This window comes from Lycium ferocissimum, chromosome 8, assembly GCF_029784015.1.
Source record: "Lycium ferocissimum isolate CSIRO_LF1 chromosome 8, AGI_CSIRO_Lferr_CH_V1, whole genome shotgun sequence".
NCBI lineage: Eukaryota > Viridiplantae > Streptophyta > Magnoliopsida > Solanales > Solanaceae > Lycium > Lycium ferocissimum.
In genome coordinates this window covers 42,331,788-42,354,234 of record NC_081349.1, presented here as the reverse complement: position 1 = coordinate 42,354,234, position 22,447 = coordinate 42,331,788, and the positions used below count along the sequence as shown (strand labels likewise).

At 37.1% G+C, this 22,447-nt stretch overlaps 1 protein-coding gene across 1 annotated transcript; it reads left to right on the top strand.

The window, feature by feature from the left end:
* Positions 1-260: 260 nt before the first annotated feature.
* On the top strand, positions 261-15,240 carry LOC132068515 (putative late blight resistance protein homolog R1B-8). The gene is made up of 5 exons (XM_059462128.1): positions 261-783; positions 3,967-4,104; positions 7,957-8,040; positions 9,676-13,675; positions 13,771-15,240. The coding sequence occupies exons 1-5, from the start codon at positions 556-558 to the stop codon at positions 13,779-13,781; spliced, it is 4,461 nt and encodes a 1,486-aa protein (XP_059318111.1). The 5' UTR covers positions 261-555; the 3' UTR covers positions 13,782-15,240.
* Positions 15,241-22,447: the final 7,207 nt, after the last annotated feature.

Sequence of the window (22,447 nt, the reverse complement as noted above, 5' to 3'; positions counted from 1 at the left end):
GGGGTTCAATAGGCACAACACTTAGTTGAGATGCCAAAATGGAAAAAAAGAGCAAGTTTAGGAGGCCACATGTGCATTAAGCCTTTTATTTTCCAATGTTTGTTTTTACTTTATTGCCTTGAAGACATTCACTAGGGGAAATTTGACAGCTGCCTTAACGTCTTTTTGGACGAATAAGTTTTTGACTCTATTGTCATTAACTTGCATAATTCTGTTTGAGGGATTAATCTGCTATATATAACCACAATATTCCTTTGGCAAAAGTCATCAGATGATATGTCCATATCTTGGACTATAAATTCCCAAGTTCTTCACTTCAATGACAGTGATACGAAGAATCAAAATCTCTTCCTCTTCTCATTTTCTTTTGCTGGGTGTATATTATATAAGCTTTGTTATTTCTACTCATAGTTTATACTAGAAGAACTTGTTAAATCTTAGGGAGTGAAATATCCTTAACGATAGTGTCACACACACCTCAAGGTTTCAAAAATTCCCGATTGTTTTCGTGTTTTGTACAACAATCTTAAGAATATTTCTTGTTATTTTGTTGTCATGGAGAACGAATTGCCAAACAAAGCCTTGTTTTCATTCTTGATGATTGTACTTTATGGTGTATTCAAGCGTGAAGGGTTCAAGATTAGTGACGTGATTTGTTGTTGCTGTGAATACAAATCTCGATTGGCTGGTAAAACGTTTGGCATTGGAGGTTCTACTCTTGTTATATTTTCAACTATAATCGTCTTCGCTATACTACTCAGCTTTTGGAATTATGCTACTACGGTATGTAGCTATACTATGATCTCTACTCTTTTTAATGAAAAGAAACATGGTTGCAAGCCCAAAATCATTAATAAAACCTTCGAGAAAAGAGTTGGGAAAATTGACAATACTGCTAAGACATAAATTAATTTGGATGAAGCAAACAATATTATTGTTGCGGTCATTTTTCAAGTGAACATTGCGGCCAATGTGAGTGATTGGGTGATAGACTCTGGTGCTATTAAGCATATTTGTGCCAATAAAAATAATTTGTGGCTTACATCTAAGTCAATGGAGGAGAAGAATTTATATATCTTGGTGATTCAAGAACCACTAAAGTTCTTGAAAAAGAAAAAGTTCTTCTTAAACTCACATCTGGAAAAAAACTGGCTTTAACTGAAGTGTTGCACATTCCTAATATCCGAGGCAATTTGGTCTCTGTGAGATTATTAATGAAAGTAGGAGTGAAGGTTTTATTTGAATCTAATAAGATTGTTTTAACAAAAAAGTAATGTTTTTATGGAATATTGTAACCATGGTTTATTTGTACACAATAATTTTTCATGTTAAGAATGAAAAAAACTAATACTTCTGCTTATTTGATTGATTCTTTTGATTTATGGTGTACTAGACTTGGAAATGTTAGTTTATTTTCTATTAAGAAAATGCATTCTGAAGATCTTTTTTTTCGAATGTTAATTTTTCAAGTATTGGTATATGTGAAATTTGCGCTGAACCTAAAAAATTTTAAAACCACATGCTTCGATTTTTAGAGAATCTGGTTTATTGAATTTAGTGCACAATGAAGAAGATGAAATAAACTATGGAAAAGGGCCAAATATACTCCTGTACTATCGGAAAAAGGGCCAAATATATCCCTTGTTATACTTTGGGTCTAAATATCTTTCTTGCCGTTATACTATTGGTTCAAATATAGCCCTCTTCAGTTAAAATTGTCCAAGATGGACACATTTGAGGAGGTGGTCACATTTGAGGAGGTGGATGCCACGTGGCATACCACCTCAGCACCCCTAACTCATTTTACTCTTCTTCTATTTGTTCTTCCACCACTGACATCTCCTTTTCCCTCCACCACAATTGCCAAATGTAAATAATAAAAGAACAATACCCATCTAACAAAATGGTTGGGGTTTTTTTTTGGGGGGGGGGGGGGGGGGACGAAATGTTAGTGGTAGAAGAACAAATAGAGGGAGGGGTGAAATGTGTTATTAGGGGTGCTGAGGTGGCATGCCATGTGGCATCCATCTCATCAAATGTGTCCTTTCTGGACTACTTTAACGGAAGAATGATATATTTGAACCAATAGTATCACGGCAGGGATATATTTAGATCCAAAGTATAACGAGGATTATGTTTGGCCCTTTTCTGATAGTACAAGGATATATTTGGCCCTTTTCCGAACAAACTATGACCGGAGGTGGAAAAAGATGTTATGCCACTTTTATAGATGCCTTTTCTAGATATATGAAGGTCTATTTTTGAGAAAAGTGTCAAATTTACCCTCCAACTATCGTTTATCGTGTAAATTTACTCTTCATTAGAGTTCTAATTCATATTTACCCCTCCCGTTAAGAAACTTGTTACATTTGCCCTTATTACTAACGGATTGCTGACTAGAAGCCCTTATTTATCCACATAGACGTCGTGTGTATATATAATTTTTCTTTTATTTTATATTATACCAATTGAATTTTGCCATGTAATTTTCTTTTTCTATAAAAGAAAAATACAATACCTAATCTTCTTCTCCATCAAACTACCACTTCCCCTTTTTCTTCTCCACCACTGTCATCGCCGTCCACCGCTGCTGGTTAATTTACTAAAATTAGCCACAAAGATTGAATTACCATAGCAAACAAATTAATTCTTTTGCCACAATAGAATACATTGTGGCTGCAATATAAAGATTGCTACAGGTTTTAATTTTAATCTGTAGCAATCTTATATTGTAGCCCCAATATATTCTATTATGGCAAAAGACCTAATATTTTTGCTATGGAAATCAAATTTGTGGCTATTTTATATTGGCATACTACATAAATAGGCCCTTAAATTTGGTCTCATTTTTTAAATATGCCCTCCAACTGTGGGTGTGCACAAGTAGGCACCTCAACTGGTCTTCACTTTGTCAATTGAACTCTTTTAACTTACAAAATGATCATCTAGAACCTCCAAAATTATGTGCCACGTCAACACTTGTGTTTACGTGTTCAACTTTATACAAGTTGAGGTGTCTATTTGTACACACCCAAAGTTGGAGGGTATACTTGCCAGCGGAGGCCAAATTTAAGGGCTTGTTTATATATTGTGCCTTTTTAATTCTAGATTGTGGTTCATAAACAATCTAACATAAAATCCTATTAATAATTTCAGGGTCATAAAACTTAATTAATTTCACAAAACTTAAAATAAATACTTCAATCAAGAAAATGTACTTGAATCTATTGGTATTATCTTGAATAATTTGAGTGGAAGTACTTGATTTTGTGTTCTTGAGAAAACAATTTCTCCTTTTTTTGTCTTTGTACGTAGGTTAATAGGCAGTGAAAGGGACGAGCAGTAGAATCCTATTTATATGGGTAATGAGAAGTTTTGTCAAACATAATAATTTCTTCGACGAGTACATATCTAGCTCTGTTCGAAAAGCCATGGTAAATGAGCAGGACTAGGGAAGACATATATGATGGTTTTGTTTTTATTTCCTGAATATTTTGGTGTTATATTTTCTTCTTTATCTTATAAACTCATTTAAAAATAAAATATATATGTTAAGGTCTGCGTACATCATACCCTCCCCAGACCCCGCTATGTGGGACTACACTGGGTACGTTGTTGTTGTATATGTGGTTAAGATTGACATTTTTGGTGTTAGAGACTAATTGCACCTAAAATTTAATGTAGAAATGAAAGGTAAGGCTCGCATCTGATAGAATCTCGTAAGTAAATTTCTTAGGGATTAGCACACAGGGGCAACTTAGTGCACCATGATGCTCTTTACTATTCATCAAAATATTGCTATTGCCTATTTGTATGATCTAATTTAATTTGTGGCCCATCCACTATGGTCACAATACGTACTCCTAGATATTATCTTGGGTGTGAGTACTGTGGTCAATTTATCCACTTCTTTTTGTTTCAGTTTCTTTTATTAATTATTTTTTCTACTTCTTTTTCCCGATTTAGGTTTTTTTATGCATACCTGATCTCGAGAACTTGCAAGCAATAATACATGGAAGGGAAACGTTACCACATGTATATGTCAAAAGAGGGGAAGACAATGAAGGGAAAAAAGGAAAGAAAGGGAAAGCAGACAACTCATTGGTATGTCATACTATAACATTTATATACACTAGTTTCTAAATACATGCGTTGCATATATATTCCCTATCGATTTTATAAAATTTATATTAAAAATGATCATTTCATTTGAATGTAGTAACCTTGAATGTATTTTCATTCAAATATTAGATACTGTTAGAACCTTTTAAGATGGATAATCAAAATTAAGTTAGATATTTGTTGTTACACACTGATATTTTATATGATTTTCTAGTTAAGGGAATTAACTCGTACTACATCGATCGGATGTTTTTCCCTTTTTTGTCTGCCAATATCTAATATCCAAAGCGATTTAAAAAAACTGAGGTTTTATGAATTAAAGAGTAGTCAGATCGTTGGTTGGAGAGAATCAATTTTAATGTTTTGGTAATATCAATTAGATTTCTGTATCTTCTAGTGCTTTATCTTTTTGCATGGATTGATAGAAAAATGGAAATATGGCTATAATTCTTTCCTTATTGTTGTTGCGTGTGAGAAAGTAAAATCGCTGGACCACCAAAGGATGTGGTGCTGCGGATAGGCTGCTTCTCCCTTAATTAAAGGTTTCGGGTTCGAGTCTTAGATATTAAAAAAAAATTAATAGGGAGCGCTTCTCCCCGAATGAGGCCCTACGCGCAGGGGTCGCTCGACTATAAGGCCAATAAGGTAATCGCTTGTTGGGGCCCCATTTTCTCCTTAAAGATGTATTTTATATATATACAATTATTGCCTCAGCCGAAAGAAGATTTTCAAAATTAAAATTGATAAAATCTTATCTAAGATCAACAATGTCTCAAGATAGATTGTATGGATAATTGAAAATGAATAGTTAGAACAAATCGATTAGAAACCAGTAATTAATGAGTTCGCATCTAAAAAAGCTAGAAAAGTAATTTTTAAATAAAATATATATGACGATCTTTCCTTTAAAAAATAATAGGCCTCTCTCTAAAATTTGGCTTTAGGCCCCTAACGATGTTGAGATGATCCTACCTACGTGGCGCGAATCCGGATCGAATATGGTATGACTTCAATGTGGATACCAGACACCGGGTGGAAAATAAAAAAAAAAAAACGTGAAATCGCTGGGATCTTAAGCTATCTTTTGTATTTACGGTGGTCTCAAAAGAACCATCTTTACTTTTTATGATTCTTCTATCGAGGTTAATTTCAGCATTGATTTATCTTATTTTTTATAATTCTATCTTATTTACTACTCCCTCCGTCCCATAATAAGTGTCATCTTAGTCAGAAACACGCATATTAAGAAACTAATAATTCAATGTAAAATTTACCAAATTATTCATATATAATAAAAATAAATTACTTTTTTCCTTTTGACTAGAACATGCACAAATAGTAAACCTTTTGACATTGGGAATCCAATAATACCAAGTTATTATGTGGCTTCTCCAATCATCATTTAGATGTTACTTTAACTTGTTACTTTTTGTCTAAGGCTAGTATTGGAAAAAATTAGTTAATTTGTGTCTTGGTTTCCTAAGGTGACACTTATTATGAGATAATTCTTTTTGGCTAAGGTGACACTTATTATGGGACGGAATGAGTAATTTTAAAAGTGATTGCATTCCCTAGAGAGCAAATTAGATTTTGTTTAAATATGGTATGGATTAGTGTCACGTGAACTTTAGCCATCATAAGAATAAAGTTTTAACATTATTTTTGGTCAATCTTTAAGTAACTGAACTTTATTGCTAAAATGAGTAAAGTAACGAACTGTTTTTTCTCTCATTAAAATGACTAGAATTTACCTATTATAACAGTAAAATCACACCACACATATAGTCACCTTGATAGGTAGGTTTTGCCGTTAAATTGAAGAAAAGTACCAAAAAGTGTTGGGACTAAACCAGCCATAGAAATAATAATCACGATAATAAATGTGGAATAACATCGAGATACGGTAATCAACAAGAATAGAAAGAACAACAAGGACACAAATATTTTTACGTGAAAAACCCTTCTGAATAAGAGTTCACGTGCCTTAGTGGAGTAAAGTAATCCACTATAATGATGAAGTTTACACCGCCTAGTCCCGAGTAAATACACCATGAATCTCTACATGCTCAAAAGAAGTAACCTTCTTTTGATATTCCCACCTCATTATTACATGTTCACACTCTCCATTTTACCTCACGGACTATTTCTCTATCTGTGAAATAATTACTTGAAGCTTTCATTGCTTCTTTCTCTGGGTGATGATCAAATGAGAAGCCGATGGCTTCTATTTATAGGAGAAGTAGCCAATATTTGTTGCAACCAATCAGAAGGATTGGATTTGTTGCAAATTGTTGTGCAACTTGCCGATTTGCATTGTTGCAAATCTTGTTCCACGAATCAAAACATGTTTCTGGCCAAAATTGTTTTGGAATCTAGACTTCTCTCCTTTCTTTTTTCTTCATTTAATGGGGATGGACCTCACAAATACCCCCCTCCATACCAATTCACCTGAAGGAGGTAATACCAACTTCTAGCTTGAGTGCACGCCGACAAGTTCTTTGCACAATTCAAACTTGTCCCTTGCTACCACCTTGGTTGGCATATCGGCAGGATTCTCAATTGTAGAAATTTTCAAAACTTGTAGAGATTCATTCTCTACAATTTTTTAATCCAGTGATATCTTATGTCAATATGTTTGGACTTTGCATGGTATATGGAGTTCTTGCTCATGTATGTTGCACTTTGACTGGTACAACAGACACATTTTTCTTCTCATGCAAGCCAAGCTTTTGAAGGAACCGCTACAACCATATCATTTCCTTGCTAGCTTTAGTTGCAGCAATATAATCCCCTTCAGTTTTAGAGAGTGCAACACACTTCTGCAACCTCGACTATCATGATATAGCTCCCCCTGAAAAGGTAAACAAATATTCCGTACTGGATTTTCTGTTATCAAGGTCACCTGTCATATCAGCATATGTATAGCCTTTCGAGATTAGATCGGATCTTCTAAGACACAAACAGTCTCCTGCAGTACCTCTTAGGTACCTAAGTATCCACTTGACTGTTTCCCAATGTTCTTTCCAGGATTTTCAAGAAACCTGCTTACAACACCAATTGCATATGCAATACCAGGTCTGGTGCATCAAACCCCCGACTGCCGAAGACTAAGGAACTTTGTTCATGCTCTCTTTCTCCTCCTTTGTTGGAGGACACATCTGTTTGCTCAATTTCAGATGACTAGCAAGAGACGTGCTAACGAGTTTATCAATTTTCATGTAGAAGCGTTTTAGTACACGTTCAATATACTTCTCCTGAGATAGCCAACTTTTTGCTTGTTCGTTCTCGAACAATCTATATCCCCAAAATTTGTTGTGCTGGTCCCAAGTCGTTCATGTCAATGGATTTGGACAACTCTCTGTTCAACTTGACAATCAACTCTTTGTCTTGTCCTGCAACCAACATATCATCTACATACAACAACAAGATAATAAAGTTGTTATCAGAAAATCTTTTGCAGTATACACACACTACTACAAAAAAGGCCTTCGGCGGCAATATGTCCTGTAATTGCTGCAGGTCTTGAAAATTTACCACTCATTCAAAGTTATGGAAGTATTCAAGCACTCTCTAAGGATTTCAAAAAGAGTGACAGACAACATGATCTTGTGAATGCTGCAAGTACAATCTTATTTTGGTGTCAGCTCCTTAAATTGAGTAGGAATTTCCATTTTCCCATTTTTCCTACTGCTTTTGCATCATCTGGATGCTCCCATCATAATACTTTATTACTTCATCTAAGAAAAAAGAATAAATTGATGTTTTTCTCTGTTAGATCCATTTTGATTTTGTGAATCTTGGCGCTGATCAGTTCTCAATTTTGTTTGATCGTAGTCATTTATACTTGGAGAAATTCCATATCTGAAGGGCAGAATCACAATTATGTGCCAGCTTTGGGAACTGACAGGATCTGTTCCGGTATGTGTTAAAGTCCACTCCTTTCATATCAACATGATTCAGCTTACTTCATTCATTATTGATGATTTTGAAAATTTAGGGAGAAGTGAGATTTATACTTTAGAAGTTCCTTTCTGATATTTCCAGAAATAAGAATATTTACAAGCATGCACATGAATAACTCAACCACCTAAGGTTGGACCTTCGAGTAGGAGAAGCTGCACTTTTGGTCTAGGAGAAGCTGCACTTCATGTACATAACAGGTGCATAGAAAAAATTCAACTCTTTATTCAACATTGAGGAGCCAAATAATTAGGCCAGCTTACAAAATAATTAGTTCACATAGACCAATTATATACCTGTTAAGAAAACATATTTAGCTAGAATTAATTTACTCATGATATGTATACTAGTGAGGATTCATATAGGTGACCTCAACTTGTTTAGGACTTAGGCGTAGTTGTTGTATTATATGTCAACTAGCGGAATTTGGTTCTGTTGATGTTGTCCAATACTATAATTGCAGTCCGTAAATTTTTTCTTCCAACAGTATATTAAGTAATATTCTCTCAGAATTTGTATATACATTTGGTTATTTAATAGAAAAATATAATAAACTTGACGACTGTTGGGTGTAAATGTTTTACCTGGTTGTTTACTTGAGTGATATAGATGAAGGTTAACGACAGGAAGTTGTATTCTACTGAGATCAAACTCAAATTCCATAATGCTCAATTCTATTGGAGACACCCAGTGGGCATCTTAAAAAACTTTAATTTCATGAACAATTTTCGTAGTCAACTGGCACAATACAAACGACACATTTTTTGCATTTATACATGTACATATACTTTATTGTCTTCATTCAGAAACAAGCTTCCACATTATTATCTAATTTTCGTTGTAAATAAGAATTATAGAATACAGCCCACTAATTACGCCATGGACATTTGTACTTGTCCATAATTTCTGCTCCTATAAATAGGATATTTACCCTTTTCTTGCATTAATTTATTACTACTAAATAGTGAGTATAATAATATTTATCCTGATCATTGCACACGGACGTGTTTCACAAACTAATCAATTTTGATTTTGTGGCTCCATAGCTTGCTACAAATAACCTCATAAAGCTGAATTTTCATGTAAATTAATGTCGATAATCAGATTGAAAGACCAGTGTATAAGACTGGAAGTTGAGTGTAATTACCATTATATAAGTAAAAACTGAAGATAAAATTTACTGAAGTTGCTCAGAATGGTATACTGCTTATGTAAAACCTCTAGAACTGAACCAAATCTGTTCCCGCTGTAGATGCTTTCAAGCCCTCTACACTTACGTTAGTTGCCTGTTAAGTTAGAATTTTGATATTACTCTTGTAGTTTCTTACCCGTCGATTTCCGTTACTATTTGTTATTTCTTGTCCTTTGACTATTGTATTACTTTGTTTCCATGGTTAGATCATTATTTCTTTTTCATCGTGCTTGGAATTGCTTGTTCTTATGCCGAGGGTCTACCAGAAACAGCCTCTCTACCTTCCCAAGGTAGAGGTAAGGCCTGCGCACATTCTACCCTCCCCAGACCCCACTTTGTGATATTTCACTGCCTATGTTGTTGTTGTTGAAAATTTGATACAACATTTTTTCTTTCGGCAGGTGTCATCTGCTGTACTTCGCAAGGACATTGACTATCTCCTGGATTTGATAGAGAGGTTAAAGAATGGAAGAGATCAAATTGCTCTTGACATGGGCAAAATTGAGAAGCTGACATTTCTGTTGTCAAATTTACGGATTTTGTATTTCATTTCTGATAAGCCTGATGCCGAAATGTCTTGTATATCACATGAGGCTCATGATCTGATGACTGCTTATGATCTGGTTCAGTCAATTTTTCATCAGAGTGGACGAGATGACATGATGCCTAAGTTAAAGGAAAATATCAGCTTAGATCATCATTCTGAATCAAGTAAAACCATGTGTGAGGATCAGTTGGTTGAACTTTTGGACGCCCTCCTCGTGGTTCTTAATTATCTGCCCAAGCATCTTTTCCTATCAATGACTCAATATGAGCTTCTTCAGAATGTATGCTGCCATTTAAGAGATTTCCATGAGCTGAAATTAAATGGCTGCATTGAACATGAGACAGTTGAATATGTCTTACCTCAGTTTCAACTTATGGCTGAGAGAGTAGGACACTTCTGTATTGTCCTTATGTCGTATCTGGATAAAATAAATGAAACAGAAGAACTTGATGAAACAGATGAACTTGATGAAACACTTGAGCTTAGTGAAGCAGATGAACTTGATGAAACAGATGAACTTGATGAAACAAATGAACTAGATGAACTTGATGAAACACTTGAGCTTAGTGAAGCAGATGAACTTGATGAAACAGATGAACTTGATGAAACATGTGGAATTGGTGAAATAGATGAACCTGATGAAGCAGATGAAGTTGATAGAAAACTTGAAGTCCCTCAAGCCACTTCTATGCTAGCTGATCTACTTGTGAAGATTATTCCGGTTGAACTGGAGGTTATGCACATATGTTCAACAAATTTGAAAGCTTCAAAGTCAGCAGAAGTTGGACGCTTCATTACGCAGCTCCAAGAAGCCTGTCCAGACATTCTTAGAGAACATCTAATCTATCTACAAGAGCACTTGGTAACTGGTCTTAATGCTAGCACTTCAGCTCAGAACATTCATGTCATGATAGAGTTTCTATTGATTATTCTTGCTGATATTCCCAAGGACTTTATTAATCATGACAAATTGTTTGTTCTCTTGACACGTATTGGAGCACATACCAGAGAGGCATCCATTCTTGTTGGCAACATAGAAGAGAACTCAAGGAATGAAGAGAATATGAATGAAGCAAGCCGTGCAAGTCTAGACTTGCTGGAAAATATCGAACTCCTGAAGAAAGATCTCAAGCATGTTTTCTTAAAAGCCCCTGCACACTCATCTCAGCTCTGTTTCCCCATGAGTGACGGACCACTCTTCATGACTCTTCTAATCGGAAACTTAAATGATTTGTTCAGATCCAATGCTTATTCAGTAGCTTTAATAAAGGAAGAAATTGGGTTGGTAAAAGACGACCTAGAATTCATAAGCTCCCTCGTCGGGAGTGTTGACCAAGAATTGAATAGAGATCTCTGGACTCGTGTTCTAGATGTGGCATATGAGGCAGAACATGCCATTAATTCAATTCTTGTCAGAGATCATGGTGTCTTGCACCTTATCTTCTTACTTCCCTATACCATCGGAAAGATTAAGCTTATCAAAGAAGAGGTACAACAGAAGATCTCCACGAATAGTGGCCTCGTCGTAAGCTCTCCCAACAAGCCAGTTGAAATTAGAAAGTCACCAACAACTGCTCAAATAATTGTAGGTTTTGAGGAGGAGACAAAGTGGATAATTAGGAAGCTCACCCTCAGACCAACTGAGTTAGATGTCATTTCCATATTTGGTATGCCAGGGGTTGGAAAAACTACGTTGGCTTACAAAGTATATAATGACAAGTCTGTTGTTTATCATTTTGACATTCGTGTTTGGTGCACAGTCGACCAAGAACGTAATGTGAAAAGGTTATTGCAGAAAATTTACAATCAAGTTATTGGTTTGAAAGAAAGATTCAGTGAGAAGGATGACAGAGATGAAGATGTTGCTGATAAGTTACAAAGAGAAATGATTGTAAAAACGTTCAGTGAGAAGGATGATATAGACGAAGATGTTGCTGATACGTTACGAAGACAAATGATAGTAAAAAGATTCAGTGAGAAGGATGACATAGATGAAGATGTTGCTGATAAGTTACGAAGACAATTGTTTGGAAAGAGGTACCTTATTGTCTTGGATGACATGTGGGATACTGCAATATGGGATGAGCTAAGAATGTCTTTTCCTGAATATCCGACAGGAAGTAGAATCATCTTAACAAGTCGCAAAAAGGAAGTGGCTGTGCATGGAAAACGCCACAGTGATCCTCTTAACCTTCGATTGCTAAGGCCAGAGGAAAGTTGGGAGTTATTCGAGAAGAGGGTATTCGGAGAAGAAAATTGCCCTCGCGAACTAAGGGGCGTTGGAGAAAGAATAGCCCAAAAATGTAAAGGGCTTCCTTTGGCACTTGATCTGATTTGTGGAGTCATTGCAAGGAAGGAAAAGAAAAAGGCTTTGTGGCTTGAAGTTTTAAAAAATTTGAGTTCCTTTATTTTCAAGGATGAAGTGAAAGTGATGAAGGTTATACAATTAAGTTATGACCATTTATCGTATCACCTTAGGCCATGTTTACTTTACCTCGCAAGTTATCCAAAGGACGAATATATTTTTACCTCTGATTTGAAAGATTTATTGAGTGCTGAAGGACTCATGGAACAGACTGAGATGAAGAGTGTGGAAGAAGTAATGGAGTGTTATTTGGATGAGTTAATTTCCAGTAGCTTGGTAGTAGTTTTTAGTGAGACAGGTGGGAACCCGAGGTGCAGAATCCATGATCTTGTGCATGATTTTTGTTTGGCAAAAGCTAGAAAAGAAAAATTGTTTGACTTCATAAGTCCAAGTGGTCCGTCTTCTTCTTCGGAACTGATGCCACGTGGAATGATTCACTACAATCAAAAGTCTGTCCAGCTCAATCTAGAAAAGAGAAATTATGCTAAGCACCTCCTCTCTTTGAAGGTAGACATGACTCGTAGTAAATATTGGCATGGGTATCATCTTCCCTACAACATTTACCTACGAAACTTGAGGCTTCTTAAAAGGTTGGAGCTGCGGGAAATAAGATTGACAGATTCTTTGCTGAATGAAATAGGCATGCTTTTTCATTTGAAGTGCTTAAAAATTCAGACGAAGGTAAAAGCTCTCCCTCTGTCATTTTCGAACCTCAGGAATCTAGAAACTTTGGTGGTGAATAACCAGAAAGAAACCATGGAACTGTCACCTGGTATTTGGAGTCTTGCAAAGCTACGATGTGTGAAAATCAATTATTGTTCTCTCTTGGATGAACCAACGGATTCAAAGTTGGAGAATTTGAGAATATTAGATGGTCTCTTCTTTTTCTTTCCAAGAAACACAGAGGACATCTTCAAAAGGTTTCCCAATCTTCGAACCCTTGGACTCAGCATTGGAAACCCAGTGGATTTTTGTTTTCCAAGATTTGATGTCTTTAATGCACTTGAAGAACTTTCCATAAGTTCTGGTGGCACTTGGTTTGATAAACCATGGGATTGTCACTTGCCTTCGAGCTTAAATAAACTGGAGGTGTTAGAGCTTCATTTGACATCCGATTCAATGTCAAGAATTGGAAGACTACCCAACCTTCAACACCTGAGTCTAGAATGCACAACCATCCAGGGGGGAGAATGGAACTTGGAAGAAGTCACCTTCGAGAGTCTCAAATTTCTGATGTTGTATATGGTGTCTTTCTCTGAATGGAAGGTTGATGCAGAGGAATCCTTTCCCGTGCTCGAGGAATTAGAAATATATGCATGTTTTAAGCTTAAGGAGATTCCGGACAGTTTTGGGGATATTGCTTCATTGAAGTCTATCAATGTGTGGAGGGACCTTCGACTAAGAGATTCAGCCCTGAATATAAAGGAATATGTTGCAGAAATGACGGGAGAAGACAAGCTTGAGGTGAAGTGGAAGTCCTTATCTCCAGGTAAATCTCTGAGTATTTATTAACTTCTTTTGCACATTAAGTTGCTTTTCAATATTTCTTTCCAATTACTTTAACCAGTATAGTCTTGTTTGCAGAGAGCATATAAATGTTTGCCAGCACATCAACCTGTAGAAGCTTCAAATGATGGATGTATTCCTCAAACTTTGATGCCGCTTCTTCCAGCTGTGTGGTTTATCCGTTGTGGTTAAGCACTGTTTTCCAGTTTGACTTCTTTTCAATTTCTTCTTCTTTTTTTGGCGATTAAAGGTGCTTATAGACAGCAGAACTATCCTAAAATACAAGCATCGCTTAATATTCAAATTTGCTGTTAATCTGACTGATTCTTCTAGTAATGACTCTTTCTCATAATACAGAAAATCTCCATAGCTTTTCCCATCTACTTCCAAAGAATATGAATGGAATAGGAATGAGAAACTGTCTAAGCAGCTATATCACTTTCCTCTCAGGGACTTCTTAGAATGGTCAAGGAAAATCTGGTAAAAATACATATGTTAGCCAAAGTTGCAATAAGCATTCTCCATTTTTTAACATCCTTTCTGTTAGTGCACGGATTTTAATGATGACTTATTATGTGCAGGTACAAAAAGAAAAAACGGGCAAAGTGTCACTACTCAAAAGATGAAGAACTTAGTTGACTACGAAGCGTGACCTAATCAAGATGTAGCGGACAAATGATTCCAGTACACCTGCTAAGGGAAGAATATGTCATTCCCAGAATCAAGGAAGACGTATTTCTGAGCAAAACAGTCGCAGCAAATCAAGGTAGAAGTTCTGATTTTTGTATCAACCACAAATCAGGAAAAGGAGAGAAGATCAATCAAGGACAGATCAAAGAAAAAAGCAAAGGAAGAAGCTGCAAGAATTAAAGATTGGAAAACGAGTAAAGGAAGCTCGTACTTTATTCTTGGAAAGTATATTCATATCTTTCCAAGGATCAAATCCCTTGGGTTGATTTCTCTGTACAAGATCCAGTCAAAGCTTCAATCAAGGATCGTTCCAGCCTCCAAGCCTCACACGAAGACTATAAAGCTATCAAGTGAAAGACGAGAAAAAAAAAAATACTTTCGTCTTATACCAATCTCAACTTCTTTGTTCTACTCTTAACAAACATTGTATTTCAATAGTGATGTATTGTGTAAACAAAAGAGAGAAGAGACGAAAAGTTGTTTGGTGAGGGATTGTATGGCGTGTTGCTAGAAAGAAAAAAAGAACTGATTTTGTTATGCAGGGAACACACCATCACTGTACAAGACAACTTTAAGAGCTTACAGAGAACACCCATTCAACCAAGGGACTGGACTTTGATCAAAAACATCCCATGTCACTTTACTGTTCTGCAATTTAAATTCTGCAATCCCTTTACTGTTCTTCATAAGTAGATTTTAAGTCAACTACAACTTACTAGCAGTCGACTAAACTATGAAAAAGTTTCCACCCCCCCTCTTGCACTTTTACTTTGTTATTCTTATTGTTTTTTTTTCTTTTCTTTTTTGTGGGAAAGTTAAGCATGGTATGACTTGGTATACAGATGTTGAAAGGAATATCTTCAGATTTTAGCTTCTGCTAAAAAAATCTCCCCTATACAGTTTGATATTGCTAAAATCAAAGTGGTTCTCTACCATTGTATTCACATAATGACCTCCTTATATGCAAGTTAGTCTCATTCTTAAATCATATTCCAATAAGTTATCCCTATTCTAATAGGACTACAAATCCTATACTACCATAATTACATTTGTACTATAATTAGAATATTATACTTCAAATGGGGTTTTCTCACACCGACGTGACCGGACACACTGGTTCGGTCTAATTCCGGTCATAATACTCCCCTCAAGTTGGAGCATGAGGGTCCCGAATGCCCAATTTGAGGGGAGTAAATATTCATACTGTGACTTTCCCAATGCCTTTGTAAATACATCAGCCAACTGCTCACCGGTTGGCACGTAGCTGAGGGGTATTGTACCGGACTGGAGCTCATCCCAAACATAGTGATAGTCTACTTCAATATGTTTGGTCCATTCGTGAAACATCGGATTTCGGGCAATATACAATGCCGCTTGACTGTCACAGTACATATTAACCGGATTCTTATGTTTTGACTCCCAAACTCCGCAAAGTTTCTTTCAACCATTTCAATTCACAAACCGTCATTACCATCTCTCGGTATTCTACCTCCGTTGAAGAGCGGGAGACAATAAGTTGCTTCTTCGTATTCCAAGACACGAGCGAGATAAACAGCCTGGTAAGAGATTTTCGGGTCAACGAGCAATCTGCCCAATCTGAATCACACCATCCGTACAAACGGAGATCACAATCCTTCTGTCACGCCCCAAACCTGGGCCTGAACGTAACACGACACTCGGTGCATGATTGTATGTGACCGAGCAAACCACACGGTTTGCTAAATCAACATGGGACATGTACTGATGCGAAAAATAAATTAGAAACATGAATAATCTGGATAAAACATGTGACATCATATAATACTGAAAATACTGTTTTAAAAGATAAATGCAGAAATAGTCTTAAAACATGATAGTGTAGCCCACAAGGCTGAACATAATTGAATACTCAACATGGCATGACTGACTAGTCTATGAAACATCTAATATAAGTCTGAAATACTGAACTGGTACTGGGACAAGGCCCCCAATATACCTGACTGTCTAATATGACATAACTGTTGAAAAGTAAAGACATGTTGTACCTACTCATACAAGCATACCAACATAAGCTCATATACAACAATTTACATTAAAAACTGCGATTAAAGTGCTAAGAAGTAAAGTGCAAATGACACTAAATCTAGATATTTGTGCCGAATATCAACACCCCCCACTTAGACTTTGCTCGCCCTCAAGCAACCACTTATCAAACATTCCCTAGTACTTTACACAGCCATGCCACTCGAACAGGTCTACATCAGGATTCGGCGGGTATGAAATTTTCAAAATCTCATTAAAACATACACATTGAGCCAATTCTCTCAAAAGTCATGCCAACTGCTTCAAAACAACCATTTTCTCACATTTCAAAATATTAGCAACCAGACCTCTCAAGAAACGATCCATTTAAAAAAAAAAAAACAAGCATATGACTCCCGACACTACTCAAAACACAACGAGTATGCTACTTTAACGAGTAGTAGTACTTCACCTATCTCCTATTGATTATGTGTCCTCACCCAAAACAGAGTTTTCCATATTTCACACAAAGTTAATGACATTATTTCAACGGACATAAGATGCAAACAATATCGCTCACTCTCACAAAGAACATCCAATGCTCAAACATGACGAACCATAAGCTTGCCCTTAGTGTAACCGTTCTGCAAATTAGAGTGAGATGAATTGAGGATCACTTAGGACTTGTATGGTTGTAATGTAGGCTAAGGGACAGGTAGGATATATTTTGGAACTTGTGACTAACTGCCTAAGCACTTTTAATACCTTACAACATAGTTCATTTTGCACCATCCTTTATCAACCATAACTTTCAACCACAAGTTACCCATTCTATCCCCTCAACACCCATTTATTTTCTCAACTTTAAGCACCATCCTATTTTCGACAAGCTAGTGGGAAACAATACTAAGAAAGCAAATTACTAACTGGAAAGTTTCTATTTTCTGTTTTTCAGTTCTTTTCTCTTTTTTTTTTCTCCTTTCAGTTTACGATTATATTTCCCACTAACTAACATTCAAAAACACTCAAGTACACCAATAGTGTCACGACCCAAAGTGATGGGCCGTAACAAGTGCCCGACCACTACTGGCCAAGCACTCCTATGCTTGTATTTACTGCTCACTGACTATCCTGGGCCCATACACAATCTGTAGCTGACCTGTACTATCTCCCGAACAATCAACATAAGAGACACTGCACCGGGAACTCACGGCCAACACATACATATAAACATAAGCACTAAGAGTAACAGCGAGAGCCGGTTCGGCCACCACGTATATCTTTGTACAACAAAATAAACGCTGACGAGGCTGCATAACATCACGACTACATATCACTGTCTACCGACCTCTATGGAGTACAAACTGTAGAAAGGACAGGACAATGCCCTACCGTACCCATGTATGTACATAACGAATAGCATACCAAAGAGGCCGTAGCTCGGATCAATGGAGCGTGCGGCCGGCCCCGGGGAGGCCTGCTGCGGTGGATCATCCGACTGGCTACCTGATCCTGCGAGCATGAACGTAGCGTCCACAAGAAGGGACGTCAATACGAGCTATGTACTGAGTATGTAAGGCATGAATAATAACATAGCAAAGGATACAAAGCATGAATAATAACATCATGGAAATATAGAGCATATCGTGAGATAAAAGAGTAACCTGTACATCTGAGTGCCTTTTAAGCGGGTACCATGCATGCTTAGTGCTACGGAACGTGCAGCCCGATCCACATATATACATTGTAATGCTTTCTTTGAAAAACATTTCTTATATGTGTATACATAAAATAGAACATATCATATTGCTGAGGAACGTCGGCTCTGGTCCATTTAGCCACATATATCCAGCGTCCGGAATGGTATCATGTCATATAATACCAACTGATCAGGTGGCCATGCGTCTATAGCGCCTCGCCCTTTTTCCCATATTCCCCATATACATATACATATATCATATTCATATATCATATAAGCAGCATGCATGAGAGCCCAAGAAAAGCTATAACTCTATCGAAGTGACGTAAGGTCGGTAACCTCCGATTATATTATGGAATAATCATCGCTCTATCTCACCTTAAAGGAACAATTATTTTAAGGTAAGACTATCAATGAAGAATAACATCAAGAGAAAACATAGAATAAGGTCATAAATCTCATAAGGCGTCAATTCATGTACTTTGAAGTCTTTAGAAAATAGAGTCATTATCAAGGAATAAAATTGAGGATCAAGAAATAGCTCAATATTCTCATATTTATATTGAATCCACAACTTGAGACTTTCAAGCATGAAGCCATTCTCATCATAATCATCATAGACATATTCTCATCTTGACATCATCGTTGTCATTACAAAAAACATGTCAGTTGTTGTACTCATAAAAGCTTACAAAATCATAAACCTTTGTTTTGGAAAAATACGGACATTTTGGAAAACATTTACAGGTTATCAGGAAGGGAATCATGCCTTGGAATCATAGACTTTTAACTTTTGATAACAAGGAAGATATGGAAACATTTATGAAATCATAACATAGGAATCATGCCTTTGAAAGAAAGGGAGTAGCCTTAACATACCTGTTCAGGCTCCAATTATCTACACTTATTCGTCCAAGCTCGCAAGCCTACATTTAAGAGGATTCACACAATCGTTAGACTCATCGTAGTATATTTGTGCTAAGCTCTCAAGTCAAACTATTTTACATCCTGCTGAAAATCAGGCAGCATCTCCCCTGTTTATATGCCTAGCCCGGAATCTCAATTCAGCAACCAACAACAACAACAACAACAACAACAATACCAACATCAATAACATCATTTCCAACTCCAATATGTACCATAAAACAGCCCACACGCTATTTCCCAACTTCCATAACTAACCAACTTATTACACAATTATTTAACGACTTTATCTCCGTAATTAAGTCTTAAATAATACCAAAAGATAAAGATTCATACCTTCTTTCTTGTTAAGACCGCAATATCCTCAATATCCACGCTAAAATCCACCGAAAAACAACACTAGAATCACAACCATCGTTGGGACCTAAACTACTACTCATTACTTGAAAATTGCTCACATTTTTGTTTTCCTTACTCTCTCTCTTCAATTTCTGGAAATTTTCTAGCAAAATCGATGGAAAAAGGGGGTTATTACCCTTTATATAGAGGTCAAATTCGAATTCTGTTCCACCGTAGCAAGATCTTTAGTGTAGTCGTGCCGTAGCAAAGATCGTAGCACGCGTTTCTGCTTTATCAGTTGAACTTGTAACGTCCATAATTTTCTACTCCAATGTCCTATCGATGAGCTGTTTGTTGCGTTGAAAACTAAACTCAACGAATTTTATTTTAGGCTTTTGTTTCACCTTAAAACACTTCATATGCTAAGAGATATTCGTCCCCCAATTTGGACCAAAATTTTCACACAAACATTACCCATCCTTTCTCCGAAGTCGCACTACTTCATTTCTTCCACTCATTTCCTTATAAAACCTTCCGGTATACCTTATATACATCCTTCACTCATTAAATATACTTAATAATGCTTGCTCCTTATATTCCAAAGTGGTTTTACTTAACCCTAACTCAACGTACTTATGTTTCAAATTTGATAGGTGCTCTTCGAAGATAGGGGGTGTAACAAATAGCCTTCATTTTAACTGCATCCAACAAACCCTCCCTTAATTTCACATCCTAACTCCAATTCCATTAATGTGCAATTAAAAGTGCCTAAGGAGTAAACAGGGATCAACTATTGGTCAATAAGAACAAAAGGGGTAGCCTAATTGGCTGTTGTCAAAAAAAAAAAAGCTAAAGGCTCAACGGGGTTGACTAGGGATATATATATATATACACACAAGGGTAGGCAAGCAATGTTTCAAAATTCGGATAACAAAGAAATGCCTAGATCTTCCTAAACTTCTCACTCAATTTCACTTCACGAACACACTGGGCAAGTTCTAGTCATCAATATCCAGTATGGATCATACAAGAGTTTCCTCACATCACACACAACACACAATCAATACAAAACAGATTCGTACAACCCTCAAATCAAGCAACTATTACACATTATGCCAAGTAGGTCATACATGAGTCAATGCGCTTCACTACAAAAGTGTTTCGAGAGAGGTTACTTCGTTTCATGCATGCTTTTAAAAATCATCAAGAACATATCATGCTTTTCACATTCCACCTAACCCGAGCACCTAGCATTCAAGTGGTCTAACAGAGTTGACTCCTACAACTCTTTTTACAAAAATACTAAAAAACTAATCCTATTCAAAGGTCCCCCCTTTAGGAAAGAACCGAGGCCATAAGAAAACCCAAGGGGGTGGATGGTGTGTGCCACTAACGAGGGACTCAAGAAGCTACAAAGAAAACCTAAAACAAGAAAACTAGAAATCTTTTTGAGTTTTTTTTTACTGTAAGACTCAAAAACTACCAAAAAGAAACCTACGGCACCTTGATCACCATCCTCAACCTCAAAAATGTTGTTACAAGGGACGTATTTCCCACCTCACACTTAAATCATGCTTTGTCCTCGAAGCATATAGATGAAAAAATTTAAAATAAAGGCAAGAAATACTCTCTGAGGCCCAATAGGGCCTAGTCATCATACTCAGCCTCGCCATCAAACGGCTCGGCATCTTCTTCCTCATCATCATCAGCATCCTGTGCGTGGGACTCTTCTTCACTACCTTCCTCCATCTCGGTTGCTATGAGGTCCGCGGAGCACAAATCCTCGTCGACCTCGACCGCCCCCTCTCCAACGAGAACTCGGAGTAAAGGTGTGAGGGGCATTCTGCGAACACACTCGAGACATCTAACTCAAAGTGATCACAAGCTATCATCGCAATCTTGTAAAGTTGCGATAGCACGATAGATCGGGGCTGGATCTTTCTCATTTGAGGGGTCAAGTTGAGCTTAGTACACTGATCAGAAGACTTGACATTAGAGATGTCAATTACATTATTTGGGCACTCAAGAACCCTGTCATGCTTACTCTCCAAATGAGGGGCCAATCTCCTTAAGTATGTTGTAAGTGTGTTTTCAACGCTGAGCTTAAGGGATTTTCCCTCCCTGATGTGAATCATATCCTGAAGCATCCAATACCCAGTGTTGACAGGTGCCCGTCGAAGAAAGTACCACAATGGCCACTCGTCCCAAAGACAACAGTGAAGTGATCAAGTGGCATGATACGGTAGTTCAGCAGACTTAGCCACACTCGGGCCTCCTTCATGAAATCACCCATTAGCATCGTCTGGTGCTTTCTCGGGTTCTCTTTATATTGAGCCCACTTGGCCTTGGAATTAGGCCCACATAAAGTTTCCCGAATGGCCTTATAGTCAGGCCTTTTGATCAACTCGAGCAATGGCTCCACGGGATGGTCAGGAACTCCCAACTGTGCACACAAAGTGGATACTATCAATGGCACCCATTCGTCTCTCAGTTTCACATAAAGATGGGGCTCACCACCCTCTGTTCTTGCCAAAATAATGTTGGCGTAAAGCTCCAAAACCATATCAATATTACGCCACCGGTTTTAATACCGAACTCCGGCCATTTCGACTATTTGGTTGTAAATCCCCCGAAATTCTTCTTCAACGCCACCTTGTTGACGAGTAGTTCATGAATGTATCGATCGATTTGAGAAATCTTTGTACCATTTTTTCGGCCAAACCGTACCCTACGAAGGTGGGACGAGGCCTCCAGTAGGTGCCCGAGGAACGGGGACTACCTACAGTTGCACATCGGGCAGGGTCGCCCCTTTTGCCGGCAATGGCCTTGCCCCCTCTGGGTCTCTTTGATCCCTGTGAAAGGCCTGAATCATCAGCCTTTCCCTTTTCTTTGGTTACCATTGTACATGTTTAAGTTCACAACACAAATAATTCAACTTATCGTTAGCAAATTAAATTGCAAGTCGTGTGTTCATGAATTGAAGTTTCAACTTTTTCACTTTTCGAGTACTATCATGGCTTTATTGACTTCAAGCTCATCCTAGGGTGAACCACCCCACACTTAATTCAAACTATGGTACAAAAATTGAAACAAAATAGTTAA